The 20,147-nt window shown below is 46.1% G+C and overlaps 2 protein-coding genes across 5 annotated transcripts in view; one reads left to right on the top strand and one right to left on the bottom strand.

Moving 5' to 3' along the window:
* Positions 1–4,473, top strand: part of SIMC1 (SUMO interacting motifs containing 1) — a 98,438-nt gene extending 93,965 nt beyond the window's left edge. For all 3 annotated transcript variants that reach the window (XM_060144232.1, XM_060144233.1, XM_060144234.1), the window contains one exon: positions 3,636–4,473. In XM_060144232.1, the coding sequence (XP_060000215.1) occupies positions 3,636–3,898 (263 nt within the window). In that variant the 3' untranslated portion in view covers positions 3,899–4,473. The remainder of the gene's footprint in view (positions 1–3,635) is intronic.
* Positions 4,474–4,561: 88 nt separating this feature from the next.
* Positions 4,562–18,756, bottom strand: KIAA1191 (KIAA1191 ortholog). 2 transcript variants are annotated; one of them, XM_060144236.1, is made up of 9 exons: positions 18,554–18,756; positions 17,361–17,473; positions 17,034–17,120; positions 14,145–14,323; positions 10,902–11,022; positions 8,637–8,761; positions 6,463–6,569; positions 6,129–6,271; positions 4,562–6,021 (listed from the first exon to the last, which is right to left on the bottom strand). In XM_060144236.1, exons 3-9 carry the CDS (start codon positions 17,059–17,061, stop codon positions 5,813–5,815), a joined length of 912 nt encoding a protein of 303 aa, XP_060000219.1. In that variant the 5' UTR covers positions 17,062–17,120; positions 17,361–17,473; positions 18,554–18,756; the 3' UTR covers positions 4,562–5,812. The 2 variants fall into 2 exon arrangements, with proteins under 2 accessions (XP_060000219.1, XP_060000220.1); XM_060144237.1 differs by lacking the exon at positions 17,034–17,120 and having other exon boundaries at positions 18,554–18,755.
* Between the last annotated feature and the right edge of the window lie 1,391 nt (positions 18,757–20,147).

Genomic DNA, 20,147 nt, shown 5'->3' on the forward strand with positions numbered 1-20,147 from the left:
TCCAAGGAGAGTCTCACATACAGCCTTCCTGCAAGGAGCCCTGTCCACAGAGGGGAGAAAAGCAGACTCAGGCAAGATCAGTTAAGTTCATACATTCATCCAGGCAACCAGTATTTACTGAATGCCTCCTCTGTGCCTGGCTCACTGGGAAAACTTCAATGAATGAGACCAACATGGCCCCTGCCCTCCTAGAGCTTAACTGTCTAGTAAAGAGATTGACCCTAAACAAACCACCACACAAGTAACATATAATTGCAATGAAAATAAATGCTGTGAAGGAAAGTACAAGTGCACAAAACAGGACTTACACTGTTTATGGAGGAACCCAGGAAGGCCTCCCTGAAGAAGTGATACTTGGGCTGAGATATGAAGTACCAGTGTTAGCCAAGCGAATAGGGAGGGAAAAGTTTCCCAGAAAGAAGAAACAGCATGTCCAAGGGCCTTGAGACAAGAAGTTGCTTAATGAGTCCAAGCAACATAGAGCAAACTGGTGGGACTAGGATACAGTGAGCAAGGGGGTAATAGCACGAAACGAGACCACGGTACCAGACAGGAGCAGGTGTGAAGGGCCCTCCTGTTAGGGAGTTCGTGTTAAGGAATTTCACCTTGATTCCAGAGTGAAGGGAACCCATCAAAGTGGTTTTAAGTAAGGTCACTCTGCCTGATGTGTGATAAATAGTTTGGCCGAGGACCAGAGAGGTCAGGGGAGGGATAATGGTGACAAGGGTGTGGGTGGTGCAGTGGGGGAGGCAGTGACGGATCAGAAGCACTTTGAAGATCAGTGTGTGACAGGGCATGGGTGACCAAGGCTGAAGGATGTCGCCCAGTACTGACGTGGAGATAAATGGAAGATCTGCAGAGAAGATAAAGAGCTCAGTGTGACTGTTAGATTGGAGATTCCTGTAGTGACGATGATTATGATAAAATAATAGTAGCTGATCCTAGTGTTGATTCAGGAACTAATAATACTACCAGCCAGAATATCTTGAGCCAGGCCTTGTGCCAAATAAACCCTTTACATAAATCACCTCACACAATAATCACAAGAACCTCCGATGTAAGAACTCTCCTCTACTGAAGCATAAAATCCAAGGCCTTGCCAACTGGACCAGAATGGTTCAAGTCCACTGGCCAAGACTTCCTCCCCTTGGATGGTGGTTAGGTGGGCACTGCCAACCTTTGCTTCTTTGAATTTCCTGTATTAATAAATTCCAAATTCTTCTTGCTCCTAACCCACATGTTCCCTATATCCCCCTCTATTCAGCCAATTCTATCTTTTCAAAGTCATTTTAATTTTTTTCAGAGTAGTACATGCTTTGTTTAAGAAAATCAAATTCTACTCAAAGGCTTTTGTCCCCTGTGACCATTCTCCTCCAGTAGCAGAGTGAAATAGAGCACATTTCCCTGCTTAAAACCCTCCAGATACTTGCCTTTGCTTTCAGAGGCCAAACTCCACATTGTTCTGTGGCCCAGCCTGCCTGCCAGTCTCCTCTAGTCCTGCTCTCCTTCTTACTACCCGGATCTTACCTCCAGTTCTTGAAACAAGCTCTTCCTGCATCATGGCATTTGCACTTGTTCTCTCTATCTGGACTGCTTTTCCCCTAGACCTTTGCATGCTTACCTCCTTCTCATCCTTTGGGACTCAGCTAAGAGGCTCTCCCTGACTAGAGTGAGCTGCTTCCCTCATTTCCCCAGTGTTCCTCTTCATCACAGCACCTGATTTATTTATTGGGTTGCACTCACCAAAACTATAATTGTTTTTGTTGGCTTGTTCACTGTCAGGCACTGTCACTGCAGCTAGAACGTCAGTCCATGAAGGCTGGGCCCAAGGCTCTGATCCCACTGCATCCCCGAATTCTAGCCCAGTTCCACAGACAGAGTAGGTGCTCACTGTAAATGTTTGTTGATTGAATGTTGAAAGGGCCCTGTAATGACATCTCAAGGCAGCTTCACCTCCTATGTTTCCAGACTTTTTGGATACTCTACAGTGTATTTATTGTACTTTCTTTTCAGTTTATTCTGTTTCCCAAATTTCTGGACACTGTAGTTCAGTCCTTCTAATAACCCTGTTAATGAAGGCGCCACTACCCCCATTTTATAAATGAGATAGAGAAAATGATACTGTTGTGGCCTCTGGCGCACCTGGGAGTCAGAAGGGCTGCAGGGCTCTTCTCACTTCATTTGCCTTATATGTAACCTTGAGCTCCTTTCCCTCAATTCCACACACTTCCAGAACCTTGTTGGGACTGAGTTATGGATTTGGGATGAGATACCTTTAGACCTTTGTACTTTCCCCCAGTATTTTATTTTTGGACTTACAGAAAAGTTTAAAGCATAGTACGATGCACACCCATATAAACTTTACCTTGATTCATAAGCTGTTAACATTTTGCCATATTTGGTTTATCTGTTAATCCATCTATATGCTTTTTTCTTTTTCTTGCTGAACCAGTTAAGAGTAAGTTGCACTGTCATAATCCTTCATGCTTAAATACTTCAGCTTAAGAATACGAATATTCCCCTACATAACAACTATTCATCATCCCACTTATTTTATCCTTGATTTAATATTATCTAATATGTGCCGATAATATCCTTTATAGGTGTTCAGTTTTGCTTTTGGCCAGGATTCAGTCAAACAGCACACATTGTACTTGGTTGTTATGCTCTTCAGTCTCCTGTCATCTAACACAGCTCCCAGCCTTTACTTGTCTCTCGTAATATGTACATTTTTGAAGAGTCCAGGGCACTTATTTTGTAGAATGCCCCACAATTGGGGTTGCCTAGTTATTCTCTGGTGACCAGCAAGAACATGGAAGAGATGAGGATGTACACCCCTTTCCCAGTGCATGACGTCAGAGGCAGAGACTTGAGCCCAGCCCTCATGGACTGACATTCTAGCTGCAGTGACAGTGCCTGACAGTGAACAAGCCAACAAAAACAATTATAGTTTTGGTGAGTGCAACCCAATAAATAAATCAGGTGCTGTGATGAAGAGGAACACTGGGGAAATGAGGGAAGCAGCTCACTCTAGTCAGGGAGGGCCTCTTAGCTGAGTCCCAAAGGATGAGGAGGTAAGCATGCAAAGGTCTAAGGGAAAAGCAGTCCAGATAGAACAAGTGCAAATGCCATGATGCAGGAAGAGCTTGTTTCAAGAACTGGAGGTAAGATCCAGGTAGTAAGAAGGAGAGCAGGACTAGAGGAGACTGGCAGGCAGGCTGGGCCACAGAACAATGTGGAGTTTGGCCTCTGAAAGCAAAGGCAAGTATCTGGAGGGTTTTAAGCAGGGAAATGTGCTCTATTTCACTCTGCTACTGGAGGAGAATGGTCACAGGGGACAAAAGCCTTTGAGTAGAATTTGATTTTCTTAAACAAAGCATGTACTACTCTGAAAAAAATTAAAAGACTTTGAAATACATTTTTTAATATGTAAAACTTGAGGTCCAAAGAGGACCAAGAACAAAGGATTGGAAATGGAGGTACCACAGGTACTCACATGCCCTTTGACTTGTATCCTAGTAACTCATCAAGTCTTTGCCTAGACCCTACCTACCAAAATTGGACTTCATCTTCCCAAGTCATAAAGGAATAAAAAGCAGTTCAGAACAGTTCCGCTAAACTTTTCCCTCTTGCAGAGCACTTACGGAGTTCAGTGATCGATCGAAAAGACTTAATAATCAAAAGGATTAAGCCCAAGCCCCAGCAAGGAGATGACATCACAGTGGTGGACGTGGAGAAACAGATCGAGGCCTTCCGCAGCCGCCTGGTCCAGATGCTGGGGGAGCCGCTCGTTCCGCAGCTCCAAGACAAGGTGCACCTGTTGAAGCTCCTGCTTTTCTATGCCGCAGACCTGAACCCTGACGCAGACGCCTCTCCACAGGCCTGGAGCAGACCCTGAGGTCCTTCTAAGCACTGAACGCCAAGAATACCTCCTGAACTCCATCTCAAATTACTTGGAAGTTCTAAAAGTGTAGAAAGTAGTTTAAAATCTTATAGGACCAAACCTATCTTATTTATCTGTAGGCTATAATAACTTTCTGTTTAGTAAATATCTTTTTTTTAATAATCCTATCCTAGCCTGTTCTCAGATATGGCTTAAATATATAAGGTGTATATATTTTTTAATAAATTATTTATCTATACTTTTTTTGAAACAGGTAATACTATATGCACTGTATGTTTAACATTTCAAGATGTGAAAAAAGAATCCGTGTGCTGAACAAATTCTAGACATCAATGTTATGTCATTCAAGGTACTGACAACCTGTTTCGAAAGAGAAAGACATATTTGTTTCTCCCTAATGGAAAACAAACATCCTATATTGGACCTGTGATATTGCCTATGAACTTGACTTTGTGGCCAGTCTGTCAAGATCTAATGCAATGAAAGGGGTAAAAACAAAAGGATTGAGTGTGTTACAAAAAATCTGATGTTAAAAGCATACAATAAAAAAGCAATGGTTTTTCAAAATACCAAGTTTATCATGCTTCGGTTTCATGACTGCAAGCAGGCAGAATGGAATAACTACTCTTAACAGAACCAAAAAAAGTTCCATCCACATTTGAGAAAGTAGTAAGGATTTTTATTGTCAAAACAAGTTAAGAGATACAAGCATAACAGAAAACACAAATAAATTAACTGTTCTGATCATTTTAGACTCCAGGGCATCTCTGTGGGAAGGTCAGCTCAGCTCCTTGTGTAGACACCATACTGTCCAAAGCAAAAGACAGCAGGAATTTGAAACAGTGTTCAAGACAATGATTGAACATGTACACAGTGAGGAGAAATGAAAAGGTGGATCCCCTCATCCCTTTCCTCAGTGAGGTATGTGTTTAGAAAGGTATGAGGCTCTTTTGGGGGGAAAATGATTGCATACAGAAAATTTTTTAATTCTTCCACCTCCCAGAAAAGAATTCTTCAGGCCCTGGCCTGAACAAGAAACTCAAAATAGGGTGACACTAGTTTCGTATGAACCGCAAGACTATACTCGAACTGCAGTTGCCACCTCCTTTAAGAAAGTTTAACATCCATTTATCTATACCAAACCAGTAGACTGGATTTTCTCCCTTCGGAAGTTTTCAACCAAATGGGAGTTAAATTAATCTCACTTTAAAGTGCAACAAAGGATATGTAAGGCTAGTGTTTGTTCTGTGACACACAAAAGAGAAGCATCCCTCCAACAGCACTGGCCCAAGAGGTACTACGTAAGAACTGGCTGCAGGACAAAGTGATCCATGAGGTCTACCAAAAAGCAAGGAGGTTCTGGTTTCAGCAGAAAACAGAGGGGATCCCTACCAAGGCTGGCTCTTAACTATACCCAGATCTCAAACAGATCCTGGGTCCCCATAACTGACGAGGCTGGAGCACACAGTGCCAGCACAGCCAGGAGGGCCAAAGTCATCTAAACTAGTCAGTGAACGCCTCTATGCCATGATTTGTCCATGCGCACATGGACAGTGGTAAAGGAATCAAGAAGCCTTGGTTTTGGAACAACACAAATATTATTTACCTATTAAGTAATGATCAAAGTTCTTGTGTAGGGTAAATGATACAAAAATAGGTAATGAGGTCCCCATACATCACTGCTGAGGTTTAGTCTAACTTTAAATTAAAGCAGTACAAAATGGCTTCTTCCACACAAGGACAAGCTTTGCACTAATGTTTCTCAAAAGCCAATTATGTCTCCAGCTCTAGCCTCAGTTTGAGAGTTTTTTAAAAAGAGAAAACAAAACTTTTCCTATGTCAGAGCCAAGGTAAAGGGGAGCTGGGCTCAAGCCACCTCTATCCAGAGTCCCTGGAACAGAAAGAGCTCTAGAAGCCAGTGGGTGTGAGAACATTCAAGTCCTGCGGTTTTAGATTGTGGGCCCGCGGCAGCTGTTTCTTCCCTTCTATCACTGGGATGTCCATTTTGGGTGGCTTGAACACTGCTGGATCCTCGGCCATTCGGGTGGCTTGTGTGCGAATCAGTTCCATTGGAGAAGCCTTCTGGGCTCCTTTGTAGGCCTGGATGGCAAAACCTCCTACAGAAGTAAACCACAGAGCAAACGATTTCAAAATTAGTAAGCAGCTACCAACATACATGGTAAAATGCCCGCCACTGCTCTCTTTCGTGAAGGGGCAGCCTTACCCGAATCAGACTTCTGGAGGGATCTTGGTCCAAAGACGCTCCATTTATCTGCCGAGCTTCTGTCTTTTTCCCCGCTTCCAGAATCCATGGTGCTAAGATTGGGGCCAGGTAAGGCTGTGGAAGAACCAGAAGTGAACCAGCCTCTGGAAGAGAAGAATAAAATGGTAACACATCCTCTTCCTACACCTCTAGAAGTGTCCCACGCCAGGACTAGGGACTGTCAGCTCCCGCTCCTGACTCGGAAGCCACAGGCTGACCTCCCAGTGTTGGACGTGGCACTGGCTTTGCTTTAGCCCACGGCTGCTGGGGGGTGGGGGTCGCAGGAAGGGCTCACCTGGGCTTCTGCTTAGGGGACGAGTGGGGGCTGCTGCTTGGGGTGGACTGGGTGGAGGCCGGCTGCTTCTCCTCTCTTGTTATCTCTCCGCTCTGGAGCTTTAGTTTCTGCTCAGATGGGTAAGAAGAGAGGCTTTTTAAAAATCACAGCAAATACAAAACAGCTAAGTTTGGGTATAAACAACCTGGTTCACACTACAGGCAAAAGGAAACATGAAGAGGTGAAATAGTTTTGGATTATAGGAAGATATTCCTTTGATTCTGCCATACTAGAGTTCCATCTTTTAAAAAAATGTATTCATCCTATAGCATATCCTGAACATCTCTGTACTAATTCCACACCAGAGCTTTCGACTGTCCACATTGACCAACCAATAAGTGGACGAGCCAGAACCCCAGTGGCGGGCCTTCCTCAACTGCCCTCTTTGCCACTACCGCGCACACCCCGCCATCCCCAGCCTCTCAGCGCCAAGACTTGGCCACGAACCCCTCCAGCTAAATGCTCCCTCTGTGCAGCCCTTCCTTCCCATAACCAGTCACTCCAGCTGCCCTCAGCGTTGTAAACAGACATCTAACAGACAGACCAGCAGTCTAGCAGGGGAGACAAGCCTACTTCTCACTGCTCCTAGGTCAAGGCTTCCATACGGTCTCCGTGCTCCGTGTCTAGTACACCAATGCTCAGCCCAGGCTATACTTCAAACAAATGACCGTGATGAATTTTCTCAACACTCAACATATCAAGTTACATGAGCTGGCATTTCAGCCATCCTCATGTTCTACTCCTATGGCCAAGATGCAGAAGGTGGGCCAGATTCAGTTCCACCATTATATGGGGTGAACTGTGCAAATGGAATTCAGACTGACACCTACCCTGGAAAGTTCTCAGTGTCAAAGGCTGACAGTGCCCCTCTCCAGAAGGATCTGTCTTGTCTGAGAGCTTAAGCTGGACACCAAACCAACCCTGACCCGCCACAGCAGTGGTTTTAAGTTTAGTGTGCAAACATCATCCGGGATGCTCATTACAAAATGCAGCCATCCACAACGTCTCGTATCCCTGCCCACAAGCCACTAACCCCCAACTATTCCTCCTCCATGTATTGTATATCATGATCCTCCTTGTGAGCCCCTCGGGAGCCAGATTCTCAGGCAACTCTGGAATATGGAGAAAAACCAACAGGAAATAGGGCATCAGGAGACTTGATTGCAGGTACTATGACTGGTTAATAAATACATAACCCTGGACCTCAGTTTCTTCATTTATAAAACATGGATGTATCTATGTCAGAGGATTAGTAAGAAGATGAAGTGAATATGAGTGCTTGATAAATCTTAAAAGCACTATTAAGTATAAAGTGATATTCCCTGAAAGAAAATCATTTGAAACTATTTTATTTTATTCATACAATTATTTGGTCATTATTAACCTTACTGAAAATTCTCCATTTGTTCCAGTTTTTAAAATGAAAGCAAAAACATCCCAATTCTATATTTATTTTAATTTTTAAAAAACTAAACATAGAGCATAACATTCCTTTCTAGCCAGTGTCACCTCTGTTGAGGTTGCCTGACTCCCATTTCTCGCCCTCAGAGTCAATCACCCTGGTACATAGTGACCCACGTTGGCTTTGTTGTTCGTAACGTGCTCACACATATCACCTGTGTAAGCTCAGAATCTCATCTGACCCTCCGAACTAGAAGTAAGGGAAACAGTAAGTTTTATAGATGGATAAGCAGAAACTACGAGGCCAAGAGCCTGGGAGCTTTCAGCTAGAAAGTGCGACCACAAGGGGGACTAAACCTGCTCTAAATTCCTCGCTCAAGCCTCTTTCCACCACTCTCCACACCCCCAACTAGCTGAGCTGGTAACTTCAAAACCACAGCCACAGCTCAAGCTGTGAATGATGAGGGTTTTGGTTTTTGGTTTTTGTTTTTGTTTTTTTTTGCGGTACGTGGGCCTCTCACTGTTATGGCCTCTCCCGTTGTGGAGCACAGGCTCCGGATGTGCAGGCTCAGCGGCCATGGCTCACGGGCCCAGCCGCTCCGCAGCACGTGGGATCTTCCCGGACCGGGGCACGAACCCGTGTCCCCTGTATCCGCAGGCGGACTCTCAACCACTGCGCCACCCGGGAAGCCCGAGGGTTTTGTTTTTTAAAAGTTCCTAAGAAACAAGCTTACGTGGAGTGCTTCTGCCACTCGAAGGTACTTGGTCTCCTCGGTGGTGAGGCCCTTGTGGGGTGTGTAGCCAGCATCTCTCAGCCCTGCCTGTTGCTCAAAACGCTGAATGCTCTCCTGGGTCTGTTCTGGGAACAGAGGAGATAACAGTCATGCCCATCCCCCTCTCCCATCACAAACTGGGGGAGATGAACACAGATATCCACTGTTCTCCCCGGGAGCAAGAGCATACACACTGGCCATCCGAGAAGGATGGCCAGACAGGCATCGTGGCAGGAATTCTGAACCTCACATGAAGCCTAGGCAGAAAGAAGCCTTCCCTTACAGCAAGCTAAAGAGCAGGTTACTCCTAAAGGGACAGCCTGATAACCTCCCGGGAAACACTCCTTACCTTCCTCTCATTTATACCCTAGGACATTTTCTTTGTATTCAGAAATGCAACATGGAGAAGGCAGCTGACATTCAGAAACAGTGCAAGTTCTCCAAATATAAAGTTTCCTCAGAGATACTCACCACCCTCTTTACGATCTTCACCAAAGAGAAATGGGCCACGTTTAGGACAGATGGCACCAAAGTAGCAACTGGATCCAAACCAGAGAGAATGTGCCTTGAACTAACCAAGGTCTACTGATCCAATGTTTCCTGTGTGTGAAACTGCCCACCACAGTGCCTGGCACAGCAGGCAGACTCAACTCACTATCAGGGCAGTCTGACCCGATTATCTTGTCATCAATGTCAGTTATACCTGGGAATGACTGACAGTGGAATTTTTGCTTAATCTGTACACACACTATGTAATACACCCCCATGTACAAGAATGTGGCAGCTGAGGACCAAAAGTCCAGATGCCAGATGTCCTTTATGACTTAGTCATTCCCCTTCTAAGGGACTAGTTTATTTCCAACAGAAATAGAAGCAAAGGAAACATACACACACACACACACACACACACACACACACAAAATGTATAAAGGTGTTTTCCAGTCTTGCCATGTAGTCACTTGAAAATTTTAAAAGCAGGAAAGGATTTAATGAATACGATACCTGATATTTAAAATGCCAGAATTTTAAATGCAGCTTTTTTTAAAATTTTATGACTACAGCAACATGAAAAGTTCATCGTAATATTAATTGAAAAAATATTGATAGAATGGTTTGTCTATTAGATTTGCAATTATATAAAAATAGGCATATATGTGGAAATGACTAAGCCAAATAAGTATCTGAGTGACAGTAATATATACTGGTGCGCTATAATGTTCTATACTGTTAGTAAACTCTATTTTCTATAAAGAAGTTACACTGTTCTAAAAGAACAATGACTAAGCTTCCTAACACTGCCAGGACACCTTCTCAAGCTTGCAAAACACAAGCAATAGTTGCTGATTCAAACAGTGCATTTATGTGTGAATAAGAAAAAGTCCAAGTAAGAGTTTGGACTTTTGGTTCCTGGGTGAGTTCTTCAGGAATTGCCCAAGACTAACTGATGCCCTCCAGAGCAGATAAACAAGGGCTTCCGACATCAAAACTGAGCCAACTAAAGAGAACCTCTATGTGCCCTGCCCCTGGCAGAGGCTGCTGCTGACAAGCAGAGCTGTATATCTAATAATTGTTAACTTCCCACTAGAAGCAACTAGAAGGGCCCTCTGGAACCAACAAGTTTAGTTAACTTGTAAGATTTTTTTTAAAAATTCAAGCTCTCTTGTTTCCAGTCTTATCAGGACCACAAATCACACATTCTTAAGACCAAAGACACTTGAGGCACCAATCTTGTCTCAAGATCCAAGAGGAGGAACAACTTTGAGCCATTTAATTAAAAAAAATAAGCGCAGGGGTGGTGGGAGATGTCTCAGTGTGTCTCCTCCTCCAGCAGAGCTTGAAACAGTATCAGCAGCCGCTCCCGGCCACTGAGCACTGGTGCCATCTAATCCTCCCCTCCACCTGCCGGCCAGATTCCCCATCTCACAGAGGAGGAAACAGCCTCAGTAGTTAAGTAACTTGCCCAAGGTCATGCTGATGGATATGGGTAAATAAGGCTGTAGCAACGAAGCAGCAGGAGTGCACCTAAATCAACTGAGATGCTTAATGTTGGGCAAGTCTTCCACCTAAATGTAGCTTCAACACTGATGATGACTCAGCAGCCAGACTGACCTCTGCCGGGCTGGGTTAGGACAGGTTAAGGCAAGTGTGTCTGCAGAACTCCCCCAGTTAGTTGTAGGAAGCCTAAACTCTTCCCCTCCCCCAGTTCTGAGAGCGCAGAATGCTTACTTGTGATCAGAGAACTCATGATGACATGGGTAGCTTTAGCCTTCACCACGGGGACCTTGTCCGCACCATCAATGGCCGATGGCAGGGCACAGGATGAGACGCTGGCCTCTCCTTCCTCCACCTGTTCAAGAGGGGCAAGGAGGCACCTGAGCCAGACAAGGGAGTCACACGCCTCAACTTACTCCTCTGGGAGTAATCAGATACAGGAGAAAATATGTGAAGGGGGGCTTGGTTGTCCACACCCAATTAGATATGTATTATCCATAGTGACAAAAGATATGACATTATACGAATAGCCTGAATTTATAAAAGTGGGAGAGCCAGAATTTGAAGCTCTGAGCTCTATTATCTTTCCAGATTATGTCTGTCCAAAACACAGTATGCCCCTAAGGATACAGGAGAAACAACTATTACTAAGCATTGACCGTGTACCAATCACCATGCTTGCTTTTGCTTAATTAATCACTGCATTCGCTAAGTGGTTCTCAAATTTTGCCAAGCACCAGAATCCCCTGGAGGGCTTGTTAAACAGACTGCTGGGCCCCAACTCAGAGCTGATTCAGTAGGTAGGGCTCAAGAATTTTGTTTCTAACAAATTACCAAGTGATGCTGATGCTGTTGGTCCCTGAGACCACACTTCGAGGACCACTGCTCTAAGGGTTCAATAACGGTCTTTTAAAACAAACCAGAAAGTCTACGTAGCTCCTCAGCTTTAACATGAGAGGGCTGGAGCACGCTGCCTTCCTTAATCTAAATGCCTGACACTGTGCTCAGGACTAACTGGAAGCAGAGGACTGGGTTTTACTCTTTGTTCTCTACTTCTCCAAAGGAATTGAGAAGAAAGATGGTCAGAAAGGAGGGGAGTAGAAGGAAGTATTGAAATGTTGTATCCCTGTTACAAAACAGGATTTAAACTCTTCAGCTGTGACCTTACTCGAGCAAAACTTGAACCTCTGCTTTCTCACTTGGAAGACGGCTGACGATTGGGACATGGATGCCTAGGGCATGGATGGTTAGGACAAACAAAAGAATGCATGTAATGAGTCAAGTTGAGCTCTCCTTAGAAAGGCCAGTTGTTCCAAACTGTCAGCTGTTCCAGCTGGGACACAGCAGAAAACTGGAAGCCCATTCTTTGCCTAGAGAAGCAAGCAGCAGCCTTCATAAATGAAGAGGGTGGTGGGCTGCCCTCCCAAGAGCTATCAGGAGCCTTGCTTCTTTTCTGCTCCGGTCCCTTGAGTCTGCTGTTTTGGCATCACAGGCCGGCTGCTGGGGCCCTTTCCCCCTAGTACTGCCAATACTTTTTACACAAAATGTTTCTACCTCAACAACTGACTGGGTCAGATTTCAGTAGAAAACTGATATAGGGAACTTCCCCCAGAGCTGTAGGGGGCACTTTCATAGCAAGGAGCGCCCTGTTCTGAGAGCTTAATGGTATGTGGGGGGGGGGGGTAGGGGCGGGGAAGGGAGGGACACTACACTCTTTAGAAAGGAAGGATCACATACAGCTCTGCCAAGGGAAGCTAAGCCCGAAGCCAGGAGTCACAACATCAGCTCCACACCTAATATGTGCCAGGCCTTTCAATCCTCTTTTTTTTTTAATAAATTTATCTATTTTATTTATTTATTTTTGGCTGCGTTGGGTCTTCGTTGCTGCACACGGGTTTTCTCTAGCTGCGGCGAGCGGGGGCTACTCTTCGTTGCAGTGCACAGGCTTCCCACTGCAGTGGCTTCTCTTGTTGCGGAGCACGGGCTCTAGGTGCGTGGGCTCAGTAGTTGTGGCTCTCGGGCTCTAGAGCGCAGGCTCCGTAGTTGTGGCGCACGGGCTTAGTTGCTCCATGGCATGTGGGATCTTCCCAGACCAGGGCTTGAACCCGTGTCCGCTGCAATGGCAGGCAGATTCTTAACCACTGTGCCACCAGGGAAGTCCCTCCAGTCCTCTTTTATTTAATCCCCACGGCACCTCCATGACAAAGTATTTTCATCTCTCACACAGAGACACTGTGGCTCAGGGGTGAAGCCCAAGCTCACAGCTGGTGCACAGACTGTTAGGTGGCTCACACCCAGGTCTGCTTAGACAGCTGCTTACTGGTACTTGCTGTCAGGACCTAGCTGTCACACAGCTCAAAGTGCAGTGAAACGATAGCTGCAGCTTAAAAGGATTCATCTGAACTGGGTGGGCCTAGCTTATTCAGGCAACAGGACCACCTTTCTGGCATTCTTGGTGGTTGGAAAGTCAGAGGCGAGAGAGACACAGTCCCTGCAGTCGGGAAGCACAGGCTTCAGAAACAAGCCTGCAACAAGCATGTCAGAACCCATGAAGCCCAACTGCACAAAAGGGCTGTGAGAGCAGATCAGTGTGTAACGAGGTATGTGTGTGCATGTGTGTGCATGTCAGGAGGGCCTTACAAAGGAGGCAGCTCTCACATAGGATGGCAGTGGGGAAGGGCATCTGAGGCAGGAGGGACAGCATGAGGAAAAGCACAGCATATGTTCAGGAAAGAGCCAATTTTTAATCACTCAATGAGCATCTTTTTTGCAATCACTTTATGCCAAGTCCTCTGCTAGATACTGTAGATGGAGTATGAATCAGACAGGGCCCCTGCCTCCAGGAAGCTAATGGAGGGCAATGAAGTAACACAGGGATTATAACAGGGGTCCACAGTACACTGGAGACCTCAAAAGGAGGGGTGATAGTCTTACTGGGAGGATGGAGAAAAATCACAGAAGAGATGGTTGAGCTAAGACTTAAAGGATGCCATCTGTCAGGCAGATGAAGTACGAGGATAGGATGGGGACTGTGAACATTCCAGGCAATCGGAGCAGCGAGAAGCAAAGACTTAGAGGCATCAAATACCCTATTAAGTACAAGAAATCTTAGGTAACTTGCATGGCTGGATCACAGGGGGTGGGGGGTGGATTCGGAGGGGAGGGAGCGCTGACAGGACCTGGACCATGCAGAGCCAGACTAAGACTAAGGAGCTTGGATTTAATACTGTGGAAACGAGGGTGGGGAGGACGGGGAGGAGAGGGGATGGGGAGGTTGTATTTCAGGTAGAAGACACAGCCATTCTAGTTTTGAATTAAAAAGGAAAAAGGCCTACCAACTCTACAGAAAACATAACATATATAGGGATTGGTGGCTGCCCAATTCTATGGGTGTCAGGAGCCGCTGACGGCTTCTGGAGCAGAGGAAGGAGAACGAAGGGGTTGGGCCTGCCAACGGCAGTCAGCGGGGTCAGATACCTTGGCGAGGTGCTGATACTTGCGCTCTGGAATCACTGGCTTCCAGGGGATGCTGCCCATGTCCGATGGAGGAGGAGTCATGGGCGTAGGGTCCTCGAGGGCATCATCATAGCTGAATGCCCGGCGGTACATCCCGATGGGCAGGGACATCTTGCCTAGAGGCCCACTAGGCTCAAGAGCTAAGAACAGACACACCTGTCAGGATGGGCTCATCAGCTGAACATACCAGTAGCTTTAAATTAATCTGTAGGCAGGAAAGCTCTGAAACACTCATATTCTGGGACGGAGGAAGAAAAGCTCATTCTGGAAGAGCTAATCCAGTCAAGGTAAGGTAACTACAAATTCCTTCCTCTCTGCCTGACACTGGATTCTCCACTTAACCCACACAGCACCCCTAATCCATTTTTATGGATTAGGAAACCAAAATTCAATTTCAATTTACCTGAGCAAGGTCACATACCTTCAAAGTGCAGTAAGGAATCAAAACCCAAAGCAATCTGATTTCAAAGCTTGTATTCTTTTTTTTTTTTTTTTTTGGGGGGTTGCGCGGGCCTCTCACTGTTGTGGCCTCTCCCGTGGTGGAGCACAGGCTCTGGACGCGCAGGCTCAGCGGCCATGGCTCACGGGCCCAGCCACTCCGCGGCATGTGGGATCTTCCTGGACCGGGGCACGAACCCGTGACCCCTGCATCAGCAGGCGGACTCTCAACCACTGCGCCACCAGGGAAGCCCTCAAAGCTTGTATTCTTTAGGCCACAGAAGCCCGTGGCAATCCCAAGACTCTCAATTCAGGCAAAACTGAGGATATGCAGTCTTGGGAATTCCCTGGCAGTCTAGTGGTTAGGACTCCACGCTTTCACTGCTGAGGGCCAGGGTTCAATCCCTGGTTGGGGGGACTAAAATCCCACAAGCCTCATGGCCAAAAAAAAAAAAAAAAAACACCATGAAATCTAGTTCCCAGTTTATACATGAGGAAAAGAAGGCCCAGAGGTGGCAAATCCTCTGTCTTTACTACCTCACCTAAGATAACAAGAGCACCATGACAAGAAATATGTCAAATAATATGCTGTCCAGCAGCATCTAGAACAGTTTCGAATGTTCTATATGACTTAAATGGCACAGCCAATTTTCATCACAGAAACTACTGACAATGGTTCTCACAAAGCACTGCCAGCTGATCCTGCCATTCCTGTCCACCGGAACGGACTGGCAGAATGCCCCAGTGACGCAGGCTCCCCACCTCAAGGGCACACTCAGCTCTGCCAGATCAGGGAGCAAAGTTCATTTTGTTTGTTTGCTGATCCTTTCAGAGCAGAACTAACGTCCAGATCCTGCCTTCAGTGTGACATTATCCTGTTGCTCTAATTACACAATCACACTCTCCAAGACATCAACCTGTTCGGCAATAAGTCCAAAACCAGCAAAGACATTCCATGTAAACAAGAGGGCCAAGCAATTACCATTATTCTTATGATTAATAACAATTACTAACAAATCCATAGAAACAGAAAGAGGATTAGTAGTTGCCAGGACCTGGGGGGAGGGAGGAGCCACAGGAGTGACTACTAAAGGGACAAGGTTTTCTTTTGTGGGTGAGGAAGATGTTCTGGAATCAGACAGTGGTGATGGTTGCACAACCTTGTTAATATACTAAAAATCACTATACTGTTCATTTAAATGGCTGAATTGTATGGTATGTGAATTATCTCAATTAAAACAAACACACAAGCAAATCATAATTACCAAGTACCCTTCCTTGCCAGGAACTTACATCCCTCATCTTTCCTAATCCTCATTAAGCAGATATTCTTCCCCTTTTCCAGCTCAGGAAACTGAGGCATAGATCTTAAGCAACACCCCACTAGCAAGTGTGAGGTGGGGGCTGGAACACAGATCTCAGCCAGCTCTCACACCCGCCACGCAACACTCCATGCTCCCCACACTATAAGCAATAACCTAATGCATGCAACCCTGCGGCCAGGATGCTTACAGGGAGTTCACAGTCATCACAACGACAATGAAAGACAAACTAAAACACAAGTTGATGAAGTTAGAGACTAGAGATGGATCCTTATCGGGAGACTCCTATGACTCCACTTAATTTGGGAGCAATTTCAGAAACATCTTAAAGACTCATCCCAAGAGCCATCCCAATAGCCTTCCTAAGAATAATAATAAAGTCAGCTAATATTTACTAGGAGATAAATTCCCACAAATAGAGACCAAAAAATTTTCTGGGTAGTAAATGTATATTCATCTTTAACTCACATTTTCATGTATTTTATGTTTGATCTTCACAGCAAACCTGAGAGACAGGCACTATCATCAATACTTTACTGAGAATCAAAAATTGAGTGATTCAGATTTTAAAAATCACTAGCCCTTGCCACTAAAACAGTCCAAGGAGGAATCAATGACTTCACTAACCCAGAAATTATAACCCTGTACAGACCCAGGACTCACTAAATGTTGCAGTGAGCATTTTCATGACTAAGTTCAATGTGTCTTGAAATCAGGCTGGTGCCTTTTTGCCCAAACTTTCATTCCTCCCACCCTCCTATCTCCTCCTCACAAAAAAAGGGGGTGAGTTTAATCACTTTGGTTTAAGAACTACGCAGCTTATTCTAAATTTTTATTTGATACATAGGAAAGTGACAAATCTGTCATACCCTTAAGTGAAATAACTGTTCTCTTTCAAGTTAGATTTTTGGGTTCACACCCTGGCTGGGTGGTTAATAAGATAATATTTAAATGATGCCAATCTATTAAGTCTAAATACTCTCCTGGTGGCACAGAGTTACTATTAATATGTGGTTCAGAAAAAGTAGTTTCTGTCTAGCTCAAAATGTTAAGGGCAAAACATAACTTTACCAAGAAGAATTAAGTTTACCAGGCACTTCTGGTTGTCTCGAAGCCATTGAAAGACTGGGATCCAGGTGCTTTTTCTATACAGAATTCAGAGCTGAGTCCCTGCCACCTAATAAAAACAACAAAGGGCATTTTCTTACAGTGAACACCAAAGAATAGCTCCAATGCTGTTCTTCTGACAAGCACATAGAGTTTTATGGCTTGGTTACAAGGTTGAAAGCACACACAAAAGAGGGACAAACATGCGAGGGAGAAAAAAAGGATAAAATCAAAGATCTCACTGTACCTGTCACTGATCTTAACACCTGTGATATGACAGACACCATACACAGTGAAAAGGTCACCTTACCAGAGTGAAATGATGTGACGATTATGCTGACAGACAGATATTAATGAGGAACGCTGCTCAGCTGCTGCAAGTTAGCAAAGCTGCTCGGGAAGAGTCCATCCATTCCAGAGGTTCTGAGAACAACAAACAACCAGCATTGGCACAGCCCTTCAGAGTCTGCCAAACACCTTCCTGTACTTTCATGTATCTCCTGTAACAACCTTGCGAGAGATACTATACTCGTTTCGTTTTTAAATAAGTTAGGGCTCAGGGTCCAAATAACCTGACCCACAGCAAGGGACTAGGGAACCACAGTGGGTAAATTCATTCCTTGCTGCTAGTACTGACTGATATTCATAAGGGTTTTATACAACACTTATCTTGCGTTTTAACCCTTGCAGCAACCCTTGCAAAGCAGGCATTGTTTACCCCCAATTTAAAGAAAAGGAAACTAAAAAGCAGAAGTGATTTGTCCAAGGTTACAGCCAAGTGGCCCATCTGTAAGGCAGGTAGTTTCATCTCCATTTTACAGGGGAGTTCAAACAAAGCTCCGAGAAAGCCAAGTTACTCGCTTTTCAGCTTGCTGCACTCCCCCCTCTATCCTGATGAAGCTCAGAAGGCAAAATCGTTAGTTCCTCATTAAAGAGTATCGCTGAAACCAAAGTCGGCCATCCTCGGGGTCCAGGCAGCATTCCGACCCGACACCTCCCCTTCCACTTCCCAGTGCCCATCCCCTCCCTCCTCCCCGCAGAGCTCTGACTTCTCCTTCATAAGATACAGGACAATGCCACCAGGATGTGAAACGCCTGGGCTGACTGAACCGCCTCTTCCACCCGGCGAGGATAAGAAAGATTAAGGCGATTAGGGCCAGGGCCTGGCACAAGCCGAAAGTTCCCCGGGGCAAGGCAAGTAGTAGGAGATAAGGGCGAGAAATGGGGGGGTCCAGGACAAGGCCGGCCTGGTAAAGTAGAGGCGAAGCCCGGTGCCGGGGCTGCGGGGTCATTATCACAGAGATACCCCACGGGGGGACCCCAGAAGGCGGGGCGAGAGATGCACGGAGCGGTCCGGCAAAGATCTGAGCCTGAGTAAGGGGAGAGGAGAGAAGCACCACGAGGGCCCGGGCCAGGGCCTCGGTGGAGGGGACGGGGGCACGCCCCTCCTTACCGGTGGAGGACCGAGCCCCAAGGAGGGTCCGGTCCGGCTCATCTGGTTACCTGTTTTTCCGCCGCCGCGGAGCCGCCTGCGGCCCGAGCTCCGGCACTAAAGAGGCTCCGAAGACCCACGTCTCTCGAGAGGCTGTGGCGCATTCGGGACCCAAGCCATGGTGTGAGCAGCGCTGTGCCCGTGGCGACACAGAAGGCCCCAGACAGCAAACAGGGAGGGACCACAGGCTGCCGGCCCACAGCCTTCCCGATAAAGTCTCCAGAGGCCGAGTCATTTCACGCGAGATTTGGCCGGGGGCTCGATGCATGCTGGGAGTTGTAGTCCATGGTCGGGAAAGCCCCAGGATCTTAGCTGCACTGCAGGTTGGTAGGGCCAGAGCTCCGTGTGTGGAGACTGCCAGCTCCCAGACGAAAAGCTACCCTTGACTAGCATTTTATGCCTGGGTCTGTGACAGGCTGAGGGCAGATGGAGGTGGCATAGTAAAGTGACACCCTCAAACCCGTTTCACGGAGGGGAAGTTGAAGAGATGCGAAGGCACTTTGACTAAGAAGAGATGAAGTGAGCAGGGACCCTCTTCCAGGAACAGCTGGGTTAGGCAGGGTTCATACTAGTAGCAGAACCAAAAGGGGAAGCAAATAGCACCAGCCTCTGCTAGGTAAGGTGGTCGTAACATTATTTCCCTTTTACACTAAGGAAAGTGACACTTGGAGAGGTGCCAGCTCAACTGTCATACCCTGAAGGCTTCTTTTTTCCTTAAACGGTTTACAAATATGACAAAGCAATAAAGTTGAGGAAGTAAACGAAGTTGAAAAACAATCTATCCACATGTCCAAAGCTTGCCATCAAGGCTCATTTCAAGAGGGCTATAGGGGCTTGGGGCTGGGACTTTTAGATTTCAGCATTTGACCATTGGCCAGGCCTACTGGCGGGACTGAGAGGCTTTCTTCATGCACCTTTAAACTTGAATATGCCAGTAATTAGAGTCTTTTCTAAATTCTGTGATTAGCTTATAAATAGCACAATTACATTGCAGTGTGATTTTTTTCTCGTGTTAAAAGTGTTATTTCATGGGCTTCCCCGGTGGTGCAGTGGTTGAGAGTCTGCCTGCCGATGCAGGGGACACGGGTTCGTGCCCTGTTCCGGGAAGATCCCGCATGCCGCAGAGCGGCTAGGCCCGTGAGCCATGGCCGCTGAGCCTGCGCGTCCGGAGCCTGTGCTCCGCAACAGGAGAGGCCAAGACAGTGAGAGGCCTGCGTACCGCAAAAAAAAAAAAAAAAAAAAAAAAATTGTTACTTCAGGGCTTCCCTGGTGGCACAGTGGTTAAGAATCCGCCTGCCAATGCAGGGGACACGGGTTCAAGCCCTGGTCCAGGAAGATCCCACATGCTGCAGAGCAAATAAGTCCGTGTGCCACAACTACTGAGCCTGCTCTCTAGAGCCCGTGAGCCACAACAAGAGAAGCCGGCACACCACAACAAAGAGTAGCCCCTGCTTGCCGTAACTAGAGAAAGCCCGCACGCAGCAACGAAGACCCAACGCAGCCCAAAATTAATTAATTAATTAATTAAAATAGACTCTCAAAAAAAAAAAGTGTTACTTTGTAAATTTGCAACTTTTAAAATATGCCATAATTTTTGCCCTCCTC

This window comes from Lagenorhynchus albirostris, chromosome 3, assembly GCF_949774975.1.
Source record: "Lagenorhynchus albirostris chromosome 3, mLagAlb1.1, whole genome shotgun sequence".
In the NCBI taxonomy this organism is placed as follows: Eukaryota; Metazoa; Chordata; class Mammalia; order Artiodactyla; family Delphinidae; genus Lagenorhynchus; species Lagenorhynchus albirostris.